Raw genomic sequence first — 26,223 nt, forward strand, 5'->3', positions numbered from 1 at the left:
TGAGGAAAAACAAGATCGATGGATGTTAATTTGATATTATTTACTTTTTTTTTTTTTTTTTTTTTTCTTTAATTGCTTTGTTCAACTCAGTCCTCGTACTTTGAGTTTCCCAGTACTCCTTTCACAATCCCCGGCCTAAGATTGCAATTTAGGTCAAACAACTAGCTAGCACTCTAAAAATAACACATGAAAACTTAAAAAATAAAATAAAAAACTAATCAGTTTCTACCAAACTCTTTTGAATTTTCCTCAGATTACAAGTAATTGTTGCGAAGGATGGTCTATTATTAGCATCCTTATCCCATGAAAGGCAGATGAGGTCAATGAGCCCTCCAAGTTTACCATCGTCCTCAGGAAGCTTGGGCCTTAGGTTACCCTCTCCAACTTCCATGGCAATCTAATGTAGAAACAAGCAGGAAACAGTGTAAATATTTACTCGTTGTATATATGAAAAGAGAATAATAATTATAGTATCAACTTCAGCCATTCTATCTATTTGTCTTCATTTATGGTAGAAATTTTGAAGTTTAGATGGATATATATATAAGTTGATTTAATTTACATTTACCTGTATGGGACTGTAATCTGTCTCAATATATGGATATTCCCCAGTAATGATCTCATTAAGTATAACACCAAAACTGTATACGTCGCATTTTTCATCATAGGGCTCACATCTGATTACTTCTGGTGCCATGTACACAAGTGTTCCTGAAAATATAAAGGGAATAACTTTTGTTTTTTGTCAAGTAAAAAACAGGGATGAATTTGTCACTATCAAACTTTGGTTAGATTTATCCGGTTAAATCATTATTTAACGCAAAAGTTTATGGTGATAGTAAATAATTGATTTAATCATTTAATTAATATTTAAATAAATTCTAGTTTTTAGATAAATTAAAACAAATATAAGACGTGAATAAGTTTTATCTACTTTACATGAGTTTAAATTTTTCCTTAATAAATGAGGCCCATCTCTAGAATATTTAATTGAAATGGGAGGGGAACAAGATATCATGTTAAATCACAACTTATTTCAATGAGTAATGCTATAAAGATAACTCATGTCTTCCTTGAGTCCTCCCAAAATTTATGTGTATTTTAAAATCGATCGCTATTGGATCAAAATCCAATAGTGATCTATCACACATTTAATGGTGATAGATGTAGCCACATCAATTTTAGGAGGAGTCATCCAAAATGTCATGTGACTTTTAAAATCACCATTGAATCAAAATTCAATAATGACCATCGATCTCAAATTTTATGGTAATTTTAAAAGCCACATGACATTTGGGAGAACTCTAGTCTTCCATAAAGCATTATTCATCGCATCTTTCAAAAGCTTGAGTTGATAGGAAATGATTGATTTAATCATTTAATTAATATTTTAACAAATTCTAGTTGTTATACAAATTAAAACAAATATGAGAGGTGATTAGGTTTTATGTATTTTATATGAATAATATTATTTAATAGACTGATATATTATTATACAATTAAGACGATGTGAGTCATGTGACGATGAAAAAGAAATTATCAGATATGCCCGTTGATCGCTACTATTGCATTTATAATATTGTTAAAGATGCCGGATATTGTTTGAATGCGACATAAATCTTGCCTGTTTCACCGGTGAGCGCCATCCGTTGATCAGGCAAGAAACGGGCATTACCAAAATCCGCCACCCTCACGTGGTTGCAATCATCCAAGAAAATGTTACTGGGCTTGAGGTCGCGGTGAATGACCTTGGGCTTCTGTTCATGCAGATACTGCATTGCTTGAGCGATCTCCACCGCCCCACCTAGCCTCTCTTCGATTGGCGGAAACGGCACTGTCCTCTCTTTCTGTCTCTTTCCTGGTCCATGAAGCCAGTCCTTGAGTGTCGTGCTCAACAACTCTGTCACCACCCACCCATTATTTGGCGGCTCAAGGCACGCGCCCAGTAGGTGGAGCACAAACGGATGTCGCTGCCGAGATAAGGTATCCACCTCTTGAGCGAAAAATGAGACACCATTCACATTTGAGTGAAAATAATCAGGGTAAATGCATTTCACCGCAACTTCAAGGCCACGCCACGTTCCTCTGTATATATCTGCGGTACTTCCGTGGCCTAGCTTTTCTTGCAATTCAACCTGTTCAAAACAGGGTCAATCAAGAAAGTACTCATTGACACGTCTTGTGGGTGTTTGTGGAAAGTACTCGTTGAAGAGTCGACTGACCTGATGTGGATGGATGTGCCATCCATTGAGCTTGGCTTGATCAACGATGGCTGCGAAGTCAGAATGTTGGTGGAGCAGAGTTGGCACTACAGGGCTGGTAGCATTAACAATGTTGGAGTGAAGAAGATAACTTTGCTGTCCATCATCTTTCTCGTTAATGATGAGGTCCAAGAATCCATTTTCTTGTGCTATTTGGAGACAGCACCTTAGATAGTCTTGTGTTCTTTCCAATCTTTTCCTGTACATGAGCCGATATTCTTTCTGATTTTCGACCTCCTTTTCCAAATCGGCTACCTTTTCATGCCAAAAATAAGAGCACATCATTTGTAAAAAGAGGAAAAAAGAAGGAGAGAATTATAGCGAATTATTTTAGAGGGCGATGCCATTCAAATAGTGAATGCTGTGAATGCCAGAGAACAAAGCTGGAGACTAGTATGCTGCAATGCTGGCATGTTTGTCATACTAAAAGAGAGGTTAATCATGCGGCGCACCGTCTAATCAAAGCAACAGTTAAGCAAGTCATAGATAATATTTGAATAAAAAATAATAATAATAATTGTATCTATGACGTATTTTTAGAGCTACAAGCCCTATCTTCTTGTTTTCGTATGAAGTACACAATTATTCTAAAAAATTGCATGCGAGCTAGCCAGAACAGCCGTTAAAAAAGTTATAAATAATATTTGAATAAAAAAGAGATTTTTTATTGTATCTATGATGTACTTTTAGAGCAACAAGCTCTATCTTTTTTTATTTAATATGAAGTACACAAGTATTTAAAAAATTAAAAATTAAAGGAGAAAAGCTTCTTCTGGCTTCATTGTCAAGAATAGTTTAAGGAGTATTCTAATTAAGTCAAGCATTGGAAGGTAAATTTCAGGAAATTTTAAATTGTTATTGGTAATGTTTGTTACTTTAGTTTCCTATGTAAATGGAATTCTATAGGTGAATCCTTTAAAGGTATGCCATTTATTGGGTATGTTTTTGTTAATGTTTCCTTCTTCTTTTTTTATTCATCTAATGGCTCAAGCACAGATGGGACTAGTTACCAACGTAAGATGTACTAAAGTCCAATCTCTATGATATTCTTGGGCTTAGCTCTGACCCTCCCCGCGCACCAAAAAATATAATAGAAAAATAATAATAATATTTTTTTGTTAAAGGTATGCCATTTATTGGGAATGTTTTTGTTAATGTTTCCTTTTTTTATTATTATTCATCTAAAGGCTGAAGCACAGATGGGACTAGTCACCAACCCAAGATGCACTAAAGTCCAATCTCTATGATGTTAATTCTTGTGATTGAGCTTGGGCTTAGTTCTGACCCTCCCTGCGCACCAAAAAAAATAATAGAAAAAAAAAATAATGCTAAAAAATGACAGTCCTATCTCAATCGCAATAATGGACTTAGTTCTGACCCTCCCCACGTATCAAAAATAAAATAATAATAATGATAACAATGATGATAATAATAATAATAATAATAATAAATTAATGCTAAAAAATCACACTTCTTTTTCTCACCCCAACTCATTGAACTACAGAAATGGATCCTCTCCCTTCCAAATGAAAAGGAGAGGAGGCGGCTAATTATAAAATAAGGAATGAAATTGTCAACAAATTAAAATGACAATTTTACTCTTTATATATAATTAATCGGCTTTTTTCTATTTTAAATGAAATGGAGAGGATCCTATTCTTTAAGGGTAAAAAAATTAAAGACCGCACTGTCATGTTGTTTTACTATGATGAGAGTGGAATAAAAATGTAATTTTTAGCATTTCTTAAAAAAAAAAAAAAAAAAAAAAAAAAAAACCACTTGAGCTTTGTTTTAATACACAAAACGACATCGTTTTGGTGTGTTTAATTTAGGATTTTCATTTTGAGTTTAATGAAGTTAATCTTTATTCATAATGAAGGCCCAAAACAAGCCCAAAATGCTAACTTCAAAAAAGCGGTTATGAAGTGTAGTTATGAGTTCCAATAATCGCTAACAGTCGATTATTTTAAGACCGTTAACCGCCTAGAGCAGAGTAGTTGGCTGTTAGAGGCAATAATCGCCAACTGCAACCACTTATATATCCCTACTTTCATCCTTCAAAGCCTATGTGGTGTGGTCCTTCATAACATTTTATGTAAAGAGATTGATTTTTTTTTATTTTATTTTATTTTATTTTTTTTTATTGGGGAAGATGCCACATAGATTTTGAGAATGGAGGATGGAGGCCGAAGGATAATGAATAGAATTACTCTATAAAAATACAGATTTTTCTACATTTGTCAAATCGTAATTTTTTAAAACACACTCTAAAATGTTATATATTTTTTTAATATTTAATTTAAAATCTTACTTTAGATGTGTAAAGTTGTAGTGCCTAACACACTTAAATCTTGTACCGTTTCTATGTGAACGGCGATAAAACTTTTGCAGTTTAATAAGATAAGAAACTTCTTGTCGTTTAATCTATAAAAGACTGTAATTCCAGTGACATAAATAAAGGTCAAGGAAATTCACAAGTCTGTAAAGTAATGTAAATTTCGCTCTGTTTTAGCCACCTTCCACATAATGGTAATTAGGTGATCTACTCTCCCTGTACATAGTGGATATCTGTGCAATTATTTGTGATAATCTTATATGCAAAATGTGGATATTATTTTTATATATATGTATTATTTTTTTAATGAGCCTATTTTAAAGACTTTTAAAAATAATTTTGACCCATTTTTAATCTTTTGGACTTGTTTTGAAAATATAATGCAATACCAAAAATATGTAGAACCGAGAAAAAAGGGGAAGATGGATACAACCTTCAAATATTTATGGTAATCAATACTCACAAGAAACACCCTTATGTTTTATTTATCCATGATTCAACGAGCATAACAATTAAACTATAAATTTTTTTTTTTAAAAAAAAAAAAAAAAACAAACAGATATTACAAATCCAACATAAAAATATAATAGTACAAACTTATAACATGAAAAACATAAATTGTCTATATATATCGATCGCATGTACACCCCTACCTATACCCTATTGAGTAAGGAAAAAAAATGGTGATATGCTTAAAAAAAAAAAAAACAAAAAAATAATATTGCAATTATTAATATAGCATGTTAAGACATCACTTAATCCAAAAGCTTAAGCATGTGGGTTGATGCTCAACTGTGCTATATAAACCATCCTTAGTAATGTATGACACCTTACAAGTGCACTCACAACAATCTACTCTCACTTATGAGTCTCTTCCACATTGAATCAACTTCCGATCCTCTCGCTTGTTAGTCTTTTTACATTTCCAAGAATGTCATACGTATTGAGCAGAAACAGACGCGTCTAGACACTCGTCCTAAGAAACTAACCATGGCTTAAATATCAATTGTTAGAGAAATACTTAGGAAAGTTCTTTTTAGTAAGCCCATAATATAATATGTTTAGTTAACACTTAACCCAAAAGCTTAAACATGTAGGTTTGGGTTCAATTATGCTATATATATAAACTACTCACTCTTCTTATATCTTAATAATATAGAATACCTCACAAGTAGACTTACCACATGTTATAGTTTTTTCATGTTGTTAATGAAATGATGCTCATTTATCATAAAAGAAAAGAAAAAATAGAAATCACTGAGGCCATGCTCCATTATCTAATTTGCCTCCTCTGTATTTCTGTTGCTCGAGTTTTTTTTTTTTTTTTTTTTTTTGAAGAGTGTTGCTCGAGTTTTTAACAAAAAATTATAAGACGCATACATATAAGACAATGTCAGTAAAAATGATTATTTTAGCCTTTAAATTTGTTTTAAAAAAATATTTAAGGTCTTTTCTTTTTCTTTTTAACTTTGGCCCCTAAAAAAAAAAAAAAAAATCAATGCAATTCGATCGACCCCCTTAAAATTAAATTCCTAGTTTAATCATGTTAGGCCCACCCCCTTAAAATTAAATTCCTAGTTTAATCATGTTAGGCCCGATAAAATAGCTCCACATATATAAATGTGTCACTAGAGTTTGAACTAGGTATTACCAAAAAAAAAACAAAAAGAGGATAAGGACCACCCACCTCTCTCCCACCGACAAGGTGGCCACCACTGTACCCCACAAAGGGCATGGGTGGGTTGTTCAACCCACCACCTACGCCCACCAGCAGCATGCATGGGTAGAACGTCCACTCACGCCCTCCATAGATGGGGGTAGGGTCACCCCATCGCCGCTCCATCCACTAATTGAGTGAGTAGAAACCACCCGCATATGCTGCTAGTGGGCATAGGTAAGCAGGGTGACCACCCATTAAATATGCGCGTGTCACGACTCAATTTGAAATAAAGGAGGTGGGTTCGCTCCACTACCCCTTTGCCCGCTAGCAGAAGGCATGGGTTACAACCCACCCATACTCATTGACGGCGTGCATAGATGAATTACAACCCACTCTCTGCCCGTAGGCCGGGAGGAGGTAGTAGAGTGCCTCACCCTCTCCTCTGTTGGCGGGTGGCACAACCCACACATGCACGCCCACATGCATGGCCAGAGCGTGCGTAGGTTGGGTGGGTTGCCCAACCAACCCAACCCCTCTTTGGGGTGATGGGAGGCCACCACCCACCCCTCTCTCTCTCTCTCTCTCTCTCTCTTCGTGTGTTAATTAAAGATCATATTGTTATATATGCTATTTTATTGTTTCTGATTTGATCTTACTAACGCTTACATGCCATAATTTTCGTAAAAAACCTTGACGACAGGTATACGGAGGGAGCAATTTGAAGCATATCTTATAGAGTATAATTGTATGTAATCATAATAGTAATAATAATTATAGTATTGATTCATTCGTCTAACTAAGCTAGCCACTATTTCGATCCAAATTAATTACCTGCTGCACCAATTTGGAAATTAACTGGTGGTGGCCGTGGTGGGGAGATTTGTTTGTGGAGACAATAGAGCCCATACACATGCAGCTGTTAAGTCCCCTACAAAATCTACCCGATCCTTGCTTTGAAGGGGAATTCGCTGCTGGGGTCTGCCGAGGACCGAATAAGCTGGTGGCGCCCTTCTTCTGCTGAGAGGTGCCCCCGACGATGTTCATGATTATAATCCTTATCAGAGGGTTTATCTTAAATGAAGTCTAATGGTGCTTATAGTATCTCACATTTTGTTGCTTACTTCTGCAAACGACATTTAGGGCGGATATGGTGATGAGCTTCTACAATATTTAAGTCTCATATGACAAACAGAAGGTGGTTATTTTTTCTTTTTTCTTTTTCTTTTTTCTTTTAAACTCAAACGTCTTTGTTAGTCGATATAATATGTGTTCTTATATTAAATATGCAGGAAGCATAGAACCAAGAAAATTAAAATTAAATTAATTTTGAGCGATTGTTACAAAGGTGTAATTTTGTTAAGCTATATATAGAACCAGGAAGGTGCCTTGCGTACATTATTAAATAACAGGCGACACTTTCTATGACATTTCACATTTAATTATCTGAGAACAACTAATGGAAACAACATTTGGGCTTCACTACAAAAAAAAATGGGGCCTTTTTTGAACTGCCTATAATAATTCACTTTTTACCACGTTACTAATTAGTGACGTGACACATTCAACACGTTAATAATTTAGCAACGTGTCAAAATTGTCACGTGGCTAAATTTGAAGTCAATTTAATTTTAAAAAATATATTGAAATAAAATTGATTAATGGCAAATTTTGACACGTTAATAAGTATTAATTGATGTGTCAAGATGATACGTCAATATTTTTTGACGTGTCAAAATTTAACACGTAAAAAAATTGCACAATCATCGTAGGACAGAAATTTCTTACAAATTGGTTTAAATAAAATCCATTCAAATTAGCATCTAAAAGCGACATATCTTTTAAATTATTAAAAAAATATGTAAGAAGCATATGAACACACGTCCCTTTTCAATACATGATCCATTTATCCAGGGGCGGAACTTTTGGTGGGGGGGGGGGGGGGAGGAAATGGGGTGGCAAATCTGAAAAAAATGCGGGGTAAATTTTATTTTATTTTTTTTATTTTTATTTTTTTTTTGAGAAAACCTTGGGCTTTGGAGCTGCCGGGCCACTTCATTTATCGCAAATATATTTGGACATATATTATTTTCCTTTTCATTTGATGACATTTTCATAATTAATATCTTTTTTGTCAGTAAAAAAAAAAAAATATATATATATATATATATATATATATATATATATATATATATATTAAAAAAAAAGGGGGGGGAGGGTGGGGTATCGCATGCAAGTCGCAAGAACGTACTTCATACATCAGCGCGCGGTAAATGATTTTGCAGTTCATTCTCAAGCAAATTATTTTTGAACCCTTTTTGGGTTAGAAACTAATTAGCAAATTTCATTGTAAGTTCTAAGTATCAACCGACAGTCTTTTTATTAACAACGATTTTTTGTTTGGCACGAGAGACGTTAAGATGCAGACCCATGTATAGACAAGCTAGGGAGTCATGGTTTTAATTTTTTTTTTATTAAAGTTAATTAAATATTGTAGCACCCCGATTCTATATTGGGAAGAGATAAATAACCCATATAGAGTGAGTAGTTTACAAGATATAAATGAGTGTTAAGTCCTACATTGCCTAGTTACTAGGTGAAACTGGGCTTTATAAGGAATTCTAGGAAAACTTCAAATTGACTAGTCATTTTATGGTGATAGCGCAGATGTGGCTAGCGTTTTTTTATAGGTCGTTACAAATATATTATATGTATTTTGAAGCTTAAAAATTAAGTTCAACTCCTACTAAAAATAAATTTGACCCCTCCAAATAAAATATTCTCATCCTGTCCATGAGCATGACCGTCTAAAAACATGCTGTTTGAAAAATACTACCCGAAAAGTATGCAAAGCGTTTGATAATATTTGTGAAAAAGTGTTGCATGTTATAATGGTTAGTTGAGCGTTTAGCTAATACGTACTGGTCTATAGATGTACCGCGTATGTTGTTAGAAGGACAAATTACCAATGAAGTGCTGAAAGGAAGGAGTTTCTGGAGTGTGAACATTCCTCGGATTGTTCTTGGTGCTGGAGGAAGGTTCTACAGCTCTAGGTCTTGCTAAGAGTTTTATTAAATTTGAAGTTGGGGATGGAACGAATATCCATATGTGGCATGATAATTAGCATCCTTTGAGAGTGTTGTTTGAGAGATATGATTTTCGGATCATCTACAATGCCAATAGTCATATGGATTCTAAACTTTCTTCTGTTTTGAGTAATGAAATTTGGTGTTGGAAGCCTGCCAGGTCGGGGGATTTGGTTGATATCCAGTGTTGTCTCCCTGAAATTCATCTTGGTCCTGTTGATAATCCAGTATGAACTATTGGTTGAAAAGGCTCCTATGTGAGTTCAGATATTTGGGATTTCTTTAGGGATAAGAAACCTGATGTTGATTGGTGGTATTTAATCTGGTGCCCTCATGCCATTCCGAAGCAAGTCCTTTTTCATTGGCTGGCTGTGCAGAATCAGTCAACTACTGGTGATCACCTTCTGGTGTGGGGTTTCAAAGATGATACTCAATGTGGTTTCTGTAGACACGGTGTTGAAAGACGGGATCACCTTTTTTTTCGAGTGTAGCTCTAACTCTCGAATTTGGCACTCATGTATGCAAAGGTGTCCTAGTATGGTCTATTCTCTTGTCTGGCAGAATGTGCTGAATGAGGATTGCAGAAATTGAAAGAAGAAGACCATGTTGGGGGTTCTCTACAGACTTGTTTTTGGCTCTGCTGTGTATAGTATATGGCGAGCTAGAAATGAAATTAGGTTTCATGGTCATCCAAAATTTGAGGAGCAGATTCTCAAACTGATTTTTTGAAAAGTTAGAACCCGAATCACTGGTAAAGGTAAGTTCAAGAAGACCAGGAAAAATGTTAGAATTTAGCTGATTCTGTTTTGGTCTAATTCCAGTCTGGTTATGTTAGCTTGTTTTGTTTTGTTTTGTAACAGTTTGTTTTGCTGCAGTTGTTTGGTTTTGACCTACAGCAGCTTCTGCTGTTGTTTGTTTTGGTTGTAGTGGTGGAACTTTCTTTGTATGGTGGTCTTAGTTGTTAATAATAGTGATTACTTATTCATCGAATAAAAAAAAAAAAATTGAGAGACTTACCTACCTGGGAGTTGGAGGAAAAATGAGAAGGTTTTAAAACTGGTTTTTTTTTTTTGGTTATTCTTGGGTTAATTAAGTGAGGATATATATTTCCAGCAACTCATCTGATTTTTGTTAAACCTTCGATGTAACACTGCGTTTTAAAAACATAATAATCCCAACTAAAATATGAAGTATAGAGTAGATACAGATAGGAGACTTAGAAGATGTGAGTAAAATAAATCAATAATAAATAAATGGGCAGATTTGGGTAAAGGGTTATTAGAGTAATTAATGGAAGTGTCAAACATGCAGAAGAATTTCACACTAAGAAGTACTCATGCATGTTCGAACGGGCCGGATATAAATGACGCCATGTACATGTGCATAAATTTAAAAGGGCGCATTCGAATGGGCCTAGTCCCGTTCGAACTGGAGCGCGCATCCGGACATGCGAAACATTCAAGTCCAAAAGATGAAAATGGGGAGAGTTAGGGTTTTAAAGCATGCAGCTATCCCTTAATTCCCCTCATTTCCACTTGACCAACGACCTAATAGGAGAGGAAAAAGAGAGAAACAGAGGAAAATGTGAGAGCTTTGAGTGTTTTTGGAGCAAGCAAGGTGTGGATCAAGCTTCAAAAGTAAGAATCTAAACCTTTTCTCTTAGCTTTCTTGAAGATAAGTTGATTTCTAGAACATGGCCGGGTTTGTTATGTTCGAAGCCAAGGTTGTTTGAGTGCGTGGAGAAGGTGAAAAATGGAATAAAAATCGAAACTTGGGCTGAGAGAAATCAAGAAATACGATGAACAGTAGCTGCATTCGAATGGGAGCAACTACCGTTCAAACGCAATTGGGATCCAAGAGCCCAATTTGAAGACTCCATCTATAATTGTTTGAACGGAATGATCCAAATATGTACCTCGGTCACTGTCCCAATCGAACCCAAATTTGAATGAGAACAAAAATAATGAGACTCCTAGATAGGACATAGGCATAAACTAATTAAAGCTAGGTTTTAGTACAACTTAGGTAGAGGGTAGATTAGGGTTTTATAATTAAGAGTACTCCAACTAACGTCAGAATAATTTTGTAGAAGGAACGAATATTTATGAAGATGGATTTATTGATGAGGAGTAGTTTAATGCTCAAGATAATTAAGTAATTAAACTTGATCCTGTGAAAGTAAAAATGAAAAATTTGTTATTTGCATGAACATTTACAAATAGAAAATGTAAATATTACGCGCGCAAGCATGAAATGTTATGTTTTCTCTATGAGTTGAGCCCTAAATACTTGATAGAAAGCATATGTTTATAAATTGCTTTGTTGAAATCACCTGTTTTAATTTGAATGCAAATGTCATGTATATTGTAGCCAGCACAACCGCACATGCATGGTGTGGGGCTACTGGCCACGAGTGTGCGCTCCTAGTCCTAGGTTGAATGAGCCACTCAAGGCAAGTCTTGGTTGATCAACTAAGGTAAACGCTAGCATGCATGCCTTGTGATCATCGAATTGTAGTACTAAAGGTCCTGCGTACAAGATGCCGAACCTTCAATCTTACTGGATTGAGTTGTACAAATAGGTAACCATGTTGGTAATGGATAATAGTAGCACTCCAAATTATTATTAAAGAAGTAAAATAATTTCTAACGGTGTACGTACGTGCAGTTATTGTCACTCTTGAAATAATTATATGAAAAGGTTGGCTAGTAAATTGTTTTTATTATTATTGTTATTATTATTATTTTGAAATTGCGATAATTGCATTGCATATAAATCGTGGTAGGATGGTCTTTCTTACATAATAATGATCCAAAGGATTGAATTAGAAATTAGTAGTGAAGTACCTCACTGCATGTTAATGTAAGATCGAGGACATGCACACAAACATATTAATTTGTTGTACGCACTACAAAAATGCATGCAAATAGCCACGTGCAGTTTGACACGTGTACAGTGTCGTACACGTGTCAAACAGTTAGACACGTGCATTTTAACACGCGTAATACGCGTGTCAAATGTGCATGTCACGAACTGCACAATTTGACACGTGTATTGGAATACACGTGTTAAATTTGACATGTGTATTCCAATACACGTGTCAAATTGTTTTTTTAAAAAAAAAAAAAACCCAAATTCAGTTTTTTATTTAAATCAAATTTAAATTTAATTATTTAATTATATTTTTAATACAATTAAAAAATTAAATAAAAATTTTAATTAAATTAAAAACTGAATTTGGATTTTTTTAAAAAAAAATAATAATTTTTTTATTGTTTTTTAAAATTTATTTGGGTTAATTAAAATTTTTTTTGAATTTTTCAAGTTTTGTAATTTCCGACTACAAATAACGCAATATTTATTTTACCCAAAAACAACACGAAATCATATTACACAAACCAATAGTTAATAACATATTCATTAACAAGCAAATATTTACGAACAAAAAATAATTACACAAAATATCTACAAATCTGAAGGGCGTCCCTGCGAATCACGAGGTACCGTCCCAGGCATGTTCTCGCCAACCGGCGATTGCTGCGCAATGAATGGTGTAGGGGGCGAAGGTGTAGCGACAGTGGAGTGCTGGCTCAGCTGTCGTCCAACAGGCGACAACGTACCAACCGTTGTCGAATTACCTGCAAATAATATAGACAATTAAAGTATATAATATTACTTGCAAAATTAAAGGGGTAATGAAAACAAATTGAAATTAATTTTGTCCTATACACAATATAAATCATACCTGCAGATGCACTACTAACGGACGACGTACTACCTACGTGTGCAGGTGAAGACTGATTACCAACACATGGTGCTGGTACTCCCATGGAGGACATGAAGACCTCAAACTGTCGCAAGCGCTGCTCTATGCCGTCGAACTGTTGCACGCGCTGCTCCAACCGGTCATTCCTCGCTCGCTCAGCCTGTAGCTCCGCTTGGATCTCTTCCATCTTCCGAGACTGTTCGGCCCAATCCCGAGACGTGCCCTGAGATGGTCCCCCCTGTGACCGAGGCATATATGAGAAACATGTCCCTCGAACAGGTGTGACGTTCGGCCCAACCTGCCGAACCCTCCCTGCATACTCAGGCCTCCCAACCGCCTGTTCGTAAGCGTCGTTCGGTGCCCAACGCACCGTGTCTGGGGAGACGCTTTGCGTGGCGGCTGGATCACTGGATAAACTTTGCGTCATCCTCTCATGTACGTCGTCAACATGAAAAAGTCATATATTGAATAATGACATATCACACATAATTTAAAAATATTAGTAAACTAAATCAGTAGCATACGCATAAGACCCGTGTACGGTCGTTCACGTAAGTGCCGTCTTTCCTTGTGTGGGTCTTCACGAACGACGCGGCGCGAGTGGGAGGCGTGCCAGATGTACATATCTGTCGTCATGCAGTTGACATATATAACAAACAGATAGCGATAAAAATAGTATAAAGAAAAAGAAAAAGAAAAACAATTACCAACAAATATTAAAAACATGAACATATATATTTAATTACCTCCTCGTGATTAAATCTGGCATAACTTTTAGATCCCGCACAATGGGGAAGGTCATTCCGCTCTCGCAGCCTCTTCATCCGTCCGGAGGTTGCCTACACATTGAACATGAAAATAAAAATGTAACAATTGACACACTTAAATTAAAACTAAAATTAAATGAACTGTTATTAAAAAATAGTTGACATTTTTTTTGGCCTACATACGATTTTATGCTCCCTGCACCAATCTCTCAGCAGGAACTCTACATCTGCTGCATCATACTCTTCAAAAAAAATTTCCCGCATTCTCACACGGATACTCTCGGGCGTGTCACCGTCTCCAATACATAGTTTGATTTTGAACCTCGACTTCCACGAGCGGTGCTTACGGCCAATATCATTCAACGCCTCCTGTTGTGCCCTGCGCGCGTCTACTGATACAGGTAGATAGAACTCCTCCTGCACATTCAATCAAAGCATTATAGGTTTAAAAACTTCAAGGAAAACATTAATATCAAGTTTAATTCAAATAAATAATTAAATTATATTCATAAACATACCATCAGCGCGTTCCACATTACCTGCTTAATCTGCTTATTTACCCTCACCCATTCGTCCCGCATGTGTATGTAGGACCCACTCCTGATCATTTTGCCCTCTGCCTGCCGAAAACGATTGCAGGCTCGACCTACAGGTTGTATAGCAGCATTGTACTGCAATACAACCTTCTTCCCCCTCAGGAGCACCCAGTTTCTCGCTGGGTCGTCAATCACCTCATAATAAATGGTCCCGTCTGGGTTGTACCCTAACGAAAAATATATTCAACATTTAATTGATTAACACTAAATAACACACACACACACACACACACACACACACACACACACACACACACACACACACACATATATATATATAAACAAAATGTAATCAAATAGTTATTTTTTTCCAAACCAAAAAAAATATTTTGGTAACATAATATGAGTTTTAAGGATGTCTAAATATGTACTTACCCATCAACCGAATCTGCCCAATCCCTATGTGCTGGGTCGCTGGGTCGCCTGCAACCACCTCGCCAACCTCTCCGGCTGGTGGAGGCTGCTAATCATCATCAGAATCCATACCCTGGGGGCTACCGGGGGCCAACTGATCGGTACCCAACATCGCAACGTCCTCCTCATGGGTACTCTGGCTCCCCCCCACATCTGGCATCTGACTCTCACCGGAAAGCGGCATCTGGCTCTCACCAGGTAAAGGCATCTGGCTCTCTACATGCCCCGGGCCCTGACTCGCTCCCGATGCTGGCATCTGTCTCGCCCCCAAAATCTGGCCCTACATCACCGCCTGTGCCGGTATCTGTCCCAACCCCACAGCCGGCATCTGCATCTCCCCGGTCTGTGACAGTGGAAATCTACCATCCTGCGTCTCACTATCAGGGTTACACGTCGACGGTACACTATACGTATACGGAAAGTACGGCGCATAACCCTGTGACCCCATCCCCTCTCGCACCCACCATCGATAGGCGTTACCCGGTTGGGTGAACCTATCTGAGATAATGTCGGCAGCTCCGACAATGGAGAGCTGCAAGGTCCAGCTGTGCTGGTCTGCCCGTGATTTGACGTGGGCACGGCCACCATACTCGGCAACAATGGTCTATAAGCCCTGTCTGGGTGGTGTGGCCACGCCGCAGTATATACTGCCGTCGAATCAGTGGGCGTGGTCATAGGGGGCACGGGTGGGCGAGGTGCCCGATATGCATAAGGAGGGAGTCTCTGGTCCATCAATATCTGCGAACAAATGTAGACAAATTAATTAGAATATTTTTTGTAATATATTTTTAATGAATATGCAAATTATACAACGAAATTTATGCAAATAATAAAAATTCGTATTCAGTTCAAGCGAATTGTACAAACAATATATATATCAGTCAAGTGTGTTGAGTTCTTAAAATTATGGTTTAGGGTTTGTTAGGGTTTAGGGTTAGGGTTTTTCTTTTTTTTTAAAAAAGTGTAGGATTATTTTATTTTTTTCATTTTAAGGGTTTAGAGTTAGGGTTTGTAAGGGTTTACGGTTTAGGGTTAGGGTTTGTTAGGGTTTAGGGTTATTTTTGTTTTGAAAGTGTAGGATTATTTTATTTAGGGTTTTAGTTTTTTTTTAGAAAGTGTAAGTGTTTTTTTTTTTTTTTTTTTTTAAGGGTTTAGGGTTAGAGTTTGTTAGGGTTTAGGGTTTGGTTTTTTTTTTTTTTTTAAAAAAAAAAAAAAAAAAGTGTAGGATTTTGTTTTTTTTTTTTTTTTTCTTAAGGGTTTAGGGTTAGGGTTTATGGTTTTATTTTATTTTATTTTTATAAGGGTTTATGGTTTAGGGTTTGTTAGGGTTTACGGTTTAGGGTTTAGGGTTTAGGATTTGTTATGGTTTAGGGTTTAGGGTTTAGGGTTTGTTATGGTTTAGGGTTAGGGTATAAATTTAGAAAGTGTAGGAATTTTTTTTTTTTTTTTTTAAGGATCTAGGATTAGGGTTTAGGGTTTAGGTTTTTAGTTTCTTAGGGTTTAGGGTTTAAGGTTAGGATTTTTGTTTTTAGTGTTACGGTTTCTTTTTTAAGAAAGTGTAGGATATTTTTTTTTTAGGGTTTGTTAGGGTTTAGGGTTTAAGGTTTAGGGTTAGGGTTTTTAGGGTTTGAAAGTGTAGGATTTTTTTTTTAGGGTTTAGGGTTTAGGATTTAGGGCTTAAGGTTTAGGGTTAGGGTTTTTTTTTTTAGAAAGTGTAGGATTTTTTTTTTTAGGGTTTAGGGTTTGGGTATTTTTTTTAGAAAGTGTAGGATTTTTTTTTTGGAAAAAGGGTTTAGGATTAGGGTTTAGGGTTTTAGTTTTTTTTTTGGAAGTATAGGAATTTTTTGTTTTTTTAAGGGTTTAGGGTTTAAGGTTAGGGTTTTAGTTTTTTCTTAAGGGTTTAGAGGGTTTTAGTTTAGGGTTTTTTCTTGGGTTAGGGTTTTTGTTTTGTTTTAAGAGTTGAATGTTCTTTTTTTAAAAAACAAAAACAAATATGGGTTTAGGGTGTTTCTTTTTTTTAAAAAAAAGGGTTTATTGTTCCGTGTTTAGAGTTAGGGCTTAGGGTTTATGGTTATGAATTTAGTGTTTAGGGTTAGGGTGTTAGGGTATTTTTTTAAAAAAAATGGTTTAGGGTTAGGGTTAGAGTTTTTGTTTTATTATAGGGTTTGGGCTTTAGGGTTAGGGTTTTGCTTTTTCTAAAGGGTTTAGGATTTAGGGTTTATGGTTAGGGTGTTTGTTTTTTTTTAGTGGTTTAGGGTTAAGGAGCTTGGTTTTTTTAAGGGTTTTTGGTCATAAATTAAATATTTTGGGTCATTTTATGTTTCTCAAATTATTTTTTTAAGAAAATATCAAAAACGAATAGTACGATATACTTGTTTCAATTTTAGTTTAAACAATTCCATAATTTTATTTTTAAAAAGTGATTTTCTATATGAGGATCATTTTGTTGAGTCATTTTGTCAGATTTCAGTTTTATAGAATTCCCAAAAACCAAAATATGATAATTGTCGAAAATGATAATAACAACACAAATTTGTAAATGGTAAAATATATCACCAAAAAATATACAACTGTATGCATGCATATTTTCCATGCATAATAACCAACCACAGAAAAATCAAAAAAATGATACAACAATATATAGTAATACTGCAATGATAAACAATTAAGAAAAATATATAAATAAATACTATCACAAATATTTGAAATTTATTATAGCAAAAAAATGTAGGAAACAAATTTTGAAAATTACTCACAATCCTGTACTCTGTGATGTAATATACGACTGATTGTTGTATTTTTTGTACCTGCATTTTTTGGGAGGAACAAATTAATACTATCAGCAAAAATAAAAAACACAAAATTACAAAAAACTAACTTCATATTATTACACAGAGAGAGAGACAGAGACGTAGAGATACAGAGAGAGAGAGAGAGGGAGACAGAGAGAGATAGAGGCAGAGAGAGATAGGGAGAGAGAGAGAGAGAGAGAGAGAGAGAGAGAGAGAGAGACATAGAGATACAGAGAGAGAGAAGAGAGAGATAGGGAGAGAGAGAGAGTATACTGAGAGAGGCAGAGAGAGATAGGGAGAGATACACACACACAGAGAGAGAGAGAGAGAGAGGTAGAGAGAGAGAGAGAGAAAGAGATAGAGAGGAAGAGGGAGATAGAGAGAGAGAGAGGTAGACAGAGAGAGAAAGAGATAGAGAGGAAGAGAGAGACAGAGAGAGAAAGGTAGAGAGAGAGGGAGAGACGGAGCGAGATATTAGAGAGAGAGAGACCGAGAGGAGGAGAGGTGGAGAGAGGGCGTCTCACCGGCGGGAAGGGCGGATCGCGGTGGCCGGAAGCTGTCCGGTGCGGCTGTATGTGTCGACGGAGAGGGAGAGAGAGAGAGAGAGAGAGAGAGAGTGAGTGAGTGATCAGAAATGGGTAGAGGAAGCTGCCCATTTCCGATATATATATATATATTTAATATATTATTATTTGAATTTTAAAGTTTATATATATATATATATATATATATATACATATAGACGCACAGCAAGGCCAGGTGGCGCGCGGGAGAACTCCCGCGCAGCTGTCCTGGCCAAAGGATTGGGCACGTGTACTGAGTACACGTGTCCAATCCATGACATGTATTTAAATACACGTCCCCAATTGTATTTATTTAAAAAAAAAAATTATATATATGTATTTATATAATTTAACCACATAAAAAAAAAAAAAAAAATACAAACCCATGCAGCCTTAAATGTATGTACCGTACATATAGCTAAACCTTACGCGCTAAAACTAAACCGTAAACTATAATTTAAAACTAAACCCTAACCCTAAAATTAAACTCTAACACTAAGTATATATACTATATTAAACCCTAAATAAAAAATAAAAACTAAAATCTAACCATAAAATTAAACTCTAACCCTAAGTGCATAGACTATATATAGCTATAAACTATAATCCTAAGGGTACGTACTGTATATAGTCATAAACCCTAACCCTAATCCTCTGTCCAAAAGTATATATATATATATATAGTTATAAATCATAACCCTAAGTACATGTACTATATATATATAGCTATAAATCATAATCCTAAGTATATGCACTATATATATCGGAACAATCTAATTTTGAACTGCTCATGATTTAATATATATATTTAAAAGTGTACAATAATAACACATAAAAAATATATTGACATTATTATTCATAAAATGTAAAATCAATTAAATTATAACCCATAGCTTTAAGTGTATATATTATATATACCTATAAACCCTAACCCTAAGTGTATATACTATATATAGCGATAAACCCTAACCCTAAGTATGTATACTATATATAGCTATAAATCATAAGTTTAAGTGTATATACTATATATATCGGAACAATCTAATTTTGAACTGCTCATGATTTAATATATATATATATATATATTTAAAAGTATACAATAATGACACGTGAAAAATATATTGACATTATTATTCATTAAATGTAAAATCAATTAAATTATAACCCATAACCCTAAGTGTATATATTATATATACCTATACACCATAAAACCCTAACCCTAAGTGTATATACTATATATAGCGATAAACCTTAACCCTAAGTATATATACTATATATAGCTATAAACCCTAGCCCTAAGTGTATATACTATATATAGCGATAAACCCTAATCCTAAGTATGTATACTATATATAGTTATAAATCATAAGTTTAAGTGTATATACTATATATATCGGAACAATCTAATTTTGAACTGCTCATGATTTTATATATATATATATATATATATATATATATATATATATATATATATATATATATATATATATATATATATATATATATATATATATATATATATATATATATTTAAAAGTGTACAGTAATGACACGTGAAAAATATATTGACATTATTATTCATTAAATGTAAAATCAATTAAATTATAACCCATAACCCTAAGTGTATATATTATATATACCTATAAACCCTAAAACCCAAACCCTAAGTGTATATACTATATATATCGATAAACCATAATCCTAAGTATATATACTATATATAGGTATAAACCCTAGCCCTAAGTGTATATACTATATATACTATATATAGCTATAAACCCTAACCCTAAGTGTATGTACTATATATAGCCATAAACCCTAAATGTATGTACTATATGAGGGACTAAACTATAAATATTTAATTCATTATGTAGCGCAAAACTCTTAAAATAATTGCATTTACTATATATAGCCATAAATAGCAAGATTACTGTATATAGTTTCTAAACCGTTTACATGCATGCATATCTATATATATAGTATTAATTATAGGTTTTTTAACTTTGTTATGTTTAAATTTTTTTTTTTTTGTTTCTAAACGTAGATGGTGTACAAAACTAAACCCTAATTTGAACTATTTGGTTTAATTAGATATATAGCACCAAATTTGTTTAATTATGCATATAGTACAATATAGTATACTATATATATATAAATAAAGAACCTAAAAAGTATAAATTTCAACCATAAAATTTACATATAGCATATAGTTTTCAAACCTAATTTTATGTGTATAAGTTATGTACACCGTATTTTCAAAGATTTGTATGATTAATAAGATAAAGAGTTTTATTTTTTTTTTGTTTTAAAAAATTAATACAACACCGAATTTTTTTTTTTAATATATATTTGGCAAAAAATAACAGTTTGACACGCGTAATAATACACGTGTCAAATTGGACACGCGTATTTAAGACACGTGTCTAATTTGACACGTGTATTAATACACGTGTCCAATTGGACACGTGTATTAATACACGTGTCCAATTGGACACGTGTATTAAATACGCGTGCCAAATTGGACACGTGTATTAAATACACATGTCCATTTTGGACGGCTGTATAATTAGATACGTGTCTCCAAAAACACGTGTCTAATTTGACGCGTGTTTACGGTAGCAGGTACTGTAGACAGCATCAAAATGCTGCTATTTTTGTAGTGACGTCGTACGTGTTTTTCGTTTCTCGTTTATTTGATTTGTCCAAATCATAGTTCTCTTTTTTACCATTTTCGTAAGATTCTATTGTACTTTAAATATCATTATCTTCATTTCTCCGATCCCTGCGTACTTTGTAGGAGAAAGGAAACTAAAGCTGATGACGAATCTCGTGGAAACTCATGACCTTGGGATCGCCGGCCATCACATACCTCTGGCTTTTACTAGCAAAGCGAAAGTGGAAACTGGTGGACCACCTCTCAAATTAGTGACTGGCCGGTTTGAGTGTGATCGATCGTATCTTTGACAACTTTTACGTGGTTTCCTCAAAATTTGAATGAAGACAATTAACCTTATTGCCATGACGACGTACACATTGATTTTGTACTCAATATTAATTCAATGAAGATTAATTTTCATTTTGTTTACGACAATCTTTCTACAGCAATGTTTCGAGCAGGTTAGGTTGGTGTTTTTGTTTGATTCTTATTATAATTATTATTATTATTATTATTGTTGTTGGTTTTATAAAAAATTTTAAAAAGAAATTGTCTTAAAACTAAAGTTGATGAGTTGTATCCTTACAACAAATAAAATAAGGGGCTGAGTTTCAAATTTTGCCAAATAAATTAAAATTTATTCACATTAGATGATCAATAAAAATGTGCTACGTGTATTCATATTCGATCCACTTTATCATGTTGCATAGACAATTAAGTCCAAAAACGTACACCCTACCGTCACCTCCTAGTCCCACAGAAAGAGGGTAATTAAAAGATGGCTCCACCCCTATAGAGAGGGGGTGGTGGCAGGCAGGGGTGGACACCCCGCCTACCTTGGGTTGAGCTCCACACCACAAGAGGCGGGGTGGCTTCACCCTTGCACACCTCTGCGAGGGTGGAGATCAATCCACCACTCTAGAGGGAGTGGTAATGGTAGTGATGGTGCAGCGTTGTAGATTCACTCTCGCGCGTAGAGGTGATCATGAGAGGAGTCTCCAAATATCGCCCTTCTGTTGGGATGGAGCCACCCTCTACCATGCACCTCTCTCTGGCCGGGGGAGAGTGGTGGTGGAGTGGATCCCCACCCTCTATATATTATTTTTTAAATCTTTTAATTAAGCATAATTGTTTGTGTGGCATAATAACGTGAATCTAGATTATACACGTACATATATGACACATATTTTATTGGTTTAAATCCATGGTAAGCTTAATTACAGCTAGCTGAACGTGCATGTAAGGAAAGTAGTTTCGCATATATGGCAACTAAATCCCACTCGATTTCCATCCAATTCCTGAGTAATTTTCAGCATTAAATTGTTAATCATTTTAGTAATTCCCATATTAGCTTAGAACTTGCCCTTTTTTGATATGTAATAGAGTTTCATTTTAAGACAATAATCCAGTTGAAGTTTCTCTCAGTTCTCTCGCCGCAAACACGTACTGAAGACGTCGTTCTTCTGTACGCCACATATATATAATACTATTGTCTGTCAGGAAAAAAGGATCAACGCCTAGCTAGGCAGTTGTTGGCCCCCTTCTTCCCCCGAAAACAATATTCTTCTCATCATTGCCGGATTGGTATCAAATACTTTTTAACTCTGTTCAAACCATATAATTAAATTGATGAATAAGCTATATATATATATATATATATACAGATCGAGCACCAAGAAAGAATAGAGAAATGATCTTCTAAAAGAATTTGATACCAATCTACTCGATCATCTCTAAGCTGTTAACTTTATTATAAATCTCATAACAAACTATTTGTCAACACTTCCAATCATAAAATTAAAGTCCCCATTAAAAAAGTTTAAGATTGTGGTCTACCGTACAATATTTTTGTTGAACAAGTTGTTACAATTCCACCACCATCTTAAACAAAAACAGGTTTCATTTGTTTTTTCAGTTTTTAATGGCATGATCATGTTGGTTTTTGACTAGAGAAAAAAGATTCTTTCAAGTGGGTCTTCTCTTTAACATTTAACAACCGTCTGCATGCTTGTCACGTAGTTATCTTATATTGTTAGCTCAATTTTTTTAATCAACGTGTTAATAATATATTGATAGGGCATTATGAGGTCTACTAACAATGAACCGCCATAGGGATTTCTTTTCTGATTTCTATGCTTAATTAAAGCATGCCGATTTTTTCACCAAGTTTCTAGTACTCTTTCTCGGTTTGGTGCATTAATCTTAAGATAATATAATGACCGTCAAGAATCTACGGCGAGACCTCAAGCAAACAGGAATAATTCGAGAATTATTCACGCGTGACGAGTTAATCGAGCTGATCATAGGGATAACATTAGGGTTAGATAGGTTTAATATATTCCATCTCATTAAGATTAGATTATATTTGAATTTGAACATTAGAACTTTAGGTGTTATCATTTTAGTTAGGCTTTATCTACTTGTATTTCTTTTTAAAGATAATTTTGTTATTAATGAGAATCAGAGAATGATTTAGTGAAATTGTGATCTTCTTCTATCTTCAGTGGAGTATTGTGGTGTTCTTCTACCCTAAATTGAGAAATTGTGGTCTCTCCTACAAAAGAAGCTATCAAATCCCATCTCACGTTACTACCCAACTTTGAGTACGAGTAATTCTGTCATATCCATTCCCTCTATAAATAATGTAGCTTTTAAAATTACCATGTGATCAAAATTTAATTTTGATTAATCACAAGCACAACAGTAATTTTAAAAGTCACCACATTCTTAGAGGGACACAAGAAAGATATAGGTATAACATCTAGTATTACTCCCTTGAGTACCCATCACAAGATGTACACAATCAAGATCAAGTGGCTTGATGCATATATATACTTAGCATATTGTGCCGGATGTGATATCTCTTATGTGGGTCATTCATATCAAATAAATGGCAGGGCCGCTCGATAGATTTTGAAACCTAAAGCGACAATTTTAAATTGTTTTTTATATTTAAATATTAATTATATTATATTTATTTTAAAGTTTATATTATACTTTCTTTTATTTAAAAATCATTATTCTCACTTTTTGAGATGCAAAATTAGTAATTAAGTTTTTATATTTAAGTTTTTCTAACATCTTATTTTCAAGTGATAATATGGCTAATCCTTAATTTTTCTTGTGACATTGTCATCTTAGGTAAGTTTTTATCAATTTTAATTTTGAAAAAATTCTTTTTGTAACATGTATTGTCAATAAAATTTTATAAGTTGTACAAGTATTTAGAAAGGAATCAAGTCATTTTATATAATTTAATGTCAATCAGAGCACTTTCTTTTGTTTGTAGATTTTCTTTTAGAACTTTTTTTTTTTAATCACTTATTAGATATAGAATGACTTATCTCTTGATTCAAGGACCTGAAATAATAAGACTTAAAGAAAATATGAAGAGAAACATGAAAAGTTATAAAGGGTGACTTGCAATGGAATATGATGCAAACAAAAATTGCTAGACTTTGAAGACTCCGCGATGGTGTAATTGTATATGTTATGCAAATGAAAACAATGGAATTTATGCATTTTGATGACTTAATTCCTATATTCTTCTAAGCATTTAATTTAAATGGATGTTGGAGAAAAATTATGCACGTTAGAGACTAGACTTTCCATCTTCTTCTAAGCATTTAATTGAAATTGATGTTGGATTAAAAGTTATGCACGTTGGATTTTCATGAAAGTAAAAATGGGACTTTCAAAAAAAAAAGTAAACTAGTAGGACTTTCCAAGAATTTATAAACGTTAATAAATTTATGTATCTTGAGACTTTCCATGAATATGAATAATGAGACTTTCAATTAGTAATTATTTTCACCATAATTGGGGGGGCCTTAGTTAGAGACTATTTATTAACTTTTTACCAAATTAGAGCTTTAAAATATTTTTTAGAAATAACATTTATTGTACAATTATTAAATGAGGGCCTTAATTATAAACTATTTATTAACTTTTTACCATATTAGAAGCTTAATTTCTTTTATTTTAGTCAAAATCTTTATTATATAATTATTAGATGGGGTTCTTAGACAATTGCTTAAATCACCTAAGCCTCCCCTAATGAACAGTCAAGGGGTAACTGAACCACCTCCTTTGCCACAAGGGGCGAATTGAACCGTTCATTTAAAATTGCATGCATTCTTTCTTTCTTTGTATATTTCTCATCCACGTCTAATATGTACGCATCTTATTTTCATCGTTAATGTCATATTATATATAGTATTATTTCCTATTATAAACTTTCGATCCGAGGTGGCCTATCCCTAACTACCAATTTCTCCTCAAGTTTTCGTTTTAATTTAGGGACCCTAGCTTCTTGCTTAAATGGGGCCATATTCTTTGGATTAGAAACCTCTACAATTATTTGTCTGAATTTAAGAGAATTCTAACAAGTAATTATAAGAGATCATTTATGGACCCATCTAATCGAATAAGTGGTTAAACAGTTTAATTTTTATTTGGTCAAATGAGTCCCATAAATAATCTGTCACAATCACATGCCCGAATTCAAAAGAAAGCCTTTATCCATGTTCTCTTTTGACGGTTCACTCTATAATATGAATACCATTAACTTCTCAACCACCAAAAAGGATTAAAAAAAAAAAAAAAAACAAATTTATAAAGACAGAGAGAATCTGAACTGCCCAAAATTGTACATACATTGTGAGAAGATAATATTTTAGTAGTTTTTTATAACATTACGGCTAATTCTAACGAAATTATCTGGTTTTACATCTCATAAAATAAATTAACGAGGACGAGTTTGCTTTTGGAGGATTTTTTTCTTGGTTCTTGGTACGGGAATGCCAACGCAATGTTCAAGTAAGGGGGGGGCCAAGGAAATTCCAATTCCAGAGAAAGAAGAAAAAGCAAAAGCTTTAATCTTGCTTTCTCTATTCCCATGGGCGAAGATCTGCCTTTCCCTTTACCATCAAACCCTCTCTCTCATTCTCATTTTGCTTGTGATTTCGATCTCGAATCTTTCGTTTTCCTTCTCTTTTTCTTTGCTTTCTTTTCTTCCTTCCCTGTCAAACTGAACTGTCAGTATCTACCTGAGAGTTCGATCATGATCAAGAATTGACGCATCCCCATATCACTCTTTTCAGAACAAATCAAACTCCCAATTCGCTTTTTCTTTGATTCTCCCCAAAAGAATGCAGCATTCCCCCACATCGTAAACACATGTAGGAGAAAAAAAGCAGAAACAATTTGTACATTTTAATCAAGCACAAAATGATCTCAACACCACCAATCATCATCCTAATCGCAATCAATTCAAATCAGTCATATCGAAAGTAACCCAATCCATTGATTTAAGTGATGCTAAAAACCAA

At 34.3% G+C, this 26,223-nt stretch overlaps 1 protein-coding gene across 1 annotated transcript; it reads right to left on the reverse strand.

Annotated features, from left to right (window-relative positions):
• Positions 1-214: 214 nt before the first annotated feature.
• Positions 215-7,300, reverse strand: LOC133866120 (serine/threonine-protein kinase STY46-like). The gene is made up of 5 exons (XM_062302677.1): positions 7,088-7,300; positions 2,223-2,516; positions 1,625-2,135; positions 569-711; positions 215-397 (listed from the first exon to the last, which is right to left on the reverse strand). The coding sequence occupies exons 1-5, from the start codon at positions 7,298-7,300 to the stop codon at positions 215-217; spliced, it is 1,344 nt and encodes a 447-aa protein (XP_062158661.1).
• Positions 7,301-26,223: the final 18,923 nt, after the last annotated feature.

This window comes from Alnus glutinosa, chromosome 4, assembly GCF_958979055.1.
Source record: "Alnus glutinosa chromosome 4, dhAlnGlut1.1, whole genome shotgun sequence".
Lineage (NCBI taxonomy): Eukaryota > Viridiplantae > Streptophyta > Magnoliopsida > Fagales > Betulaceae > Alnus > Alnus glutinosa.

Excerpts from the sequence above, each read along its gene's own strand:
- LOC133866120 (XM_062302677.1), bottom strand. The coding sequence starts at position 7,300 with ATGAACATCGTCGGGGGCACCTCTCAGCAGAAGAAGGGCGCCACCAGC. Across the intron at positions 2,517-7,087 it reads TTTCCAAATTGGTGCAGCAG|GTAGCCGATTTGGAAAAGGA; the intron begins GTAATTAATTTG and ends TGGCATGAAAAG. Across the intron at positions 398-568 it reads CAGATTACAGTCCCATACAG|ATTGCCATGGAAGTTGGAGA; the intron begins GTAAATGTAAAT and ends TTTCTACATTAG.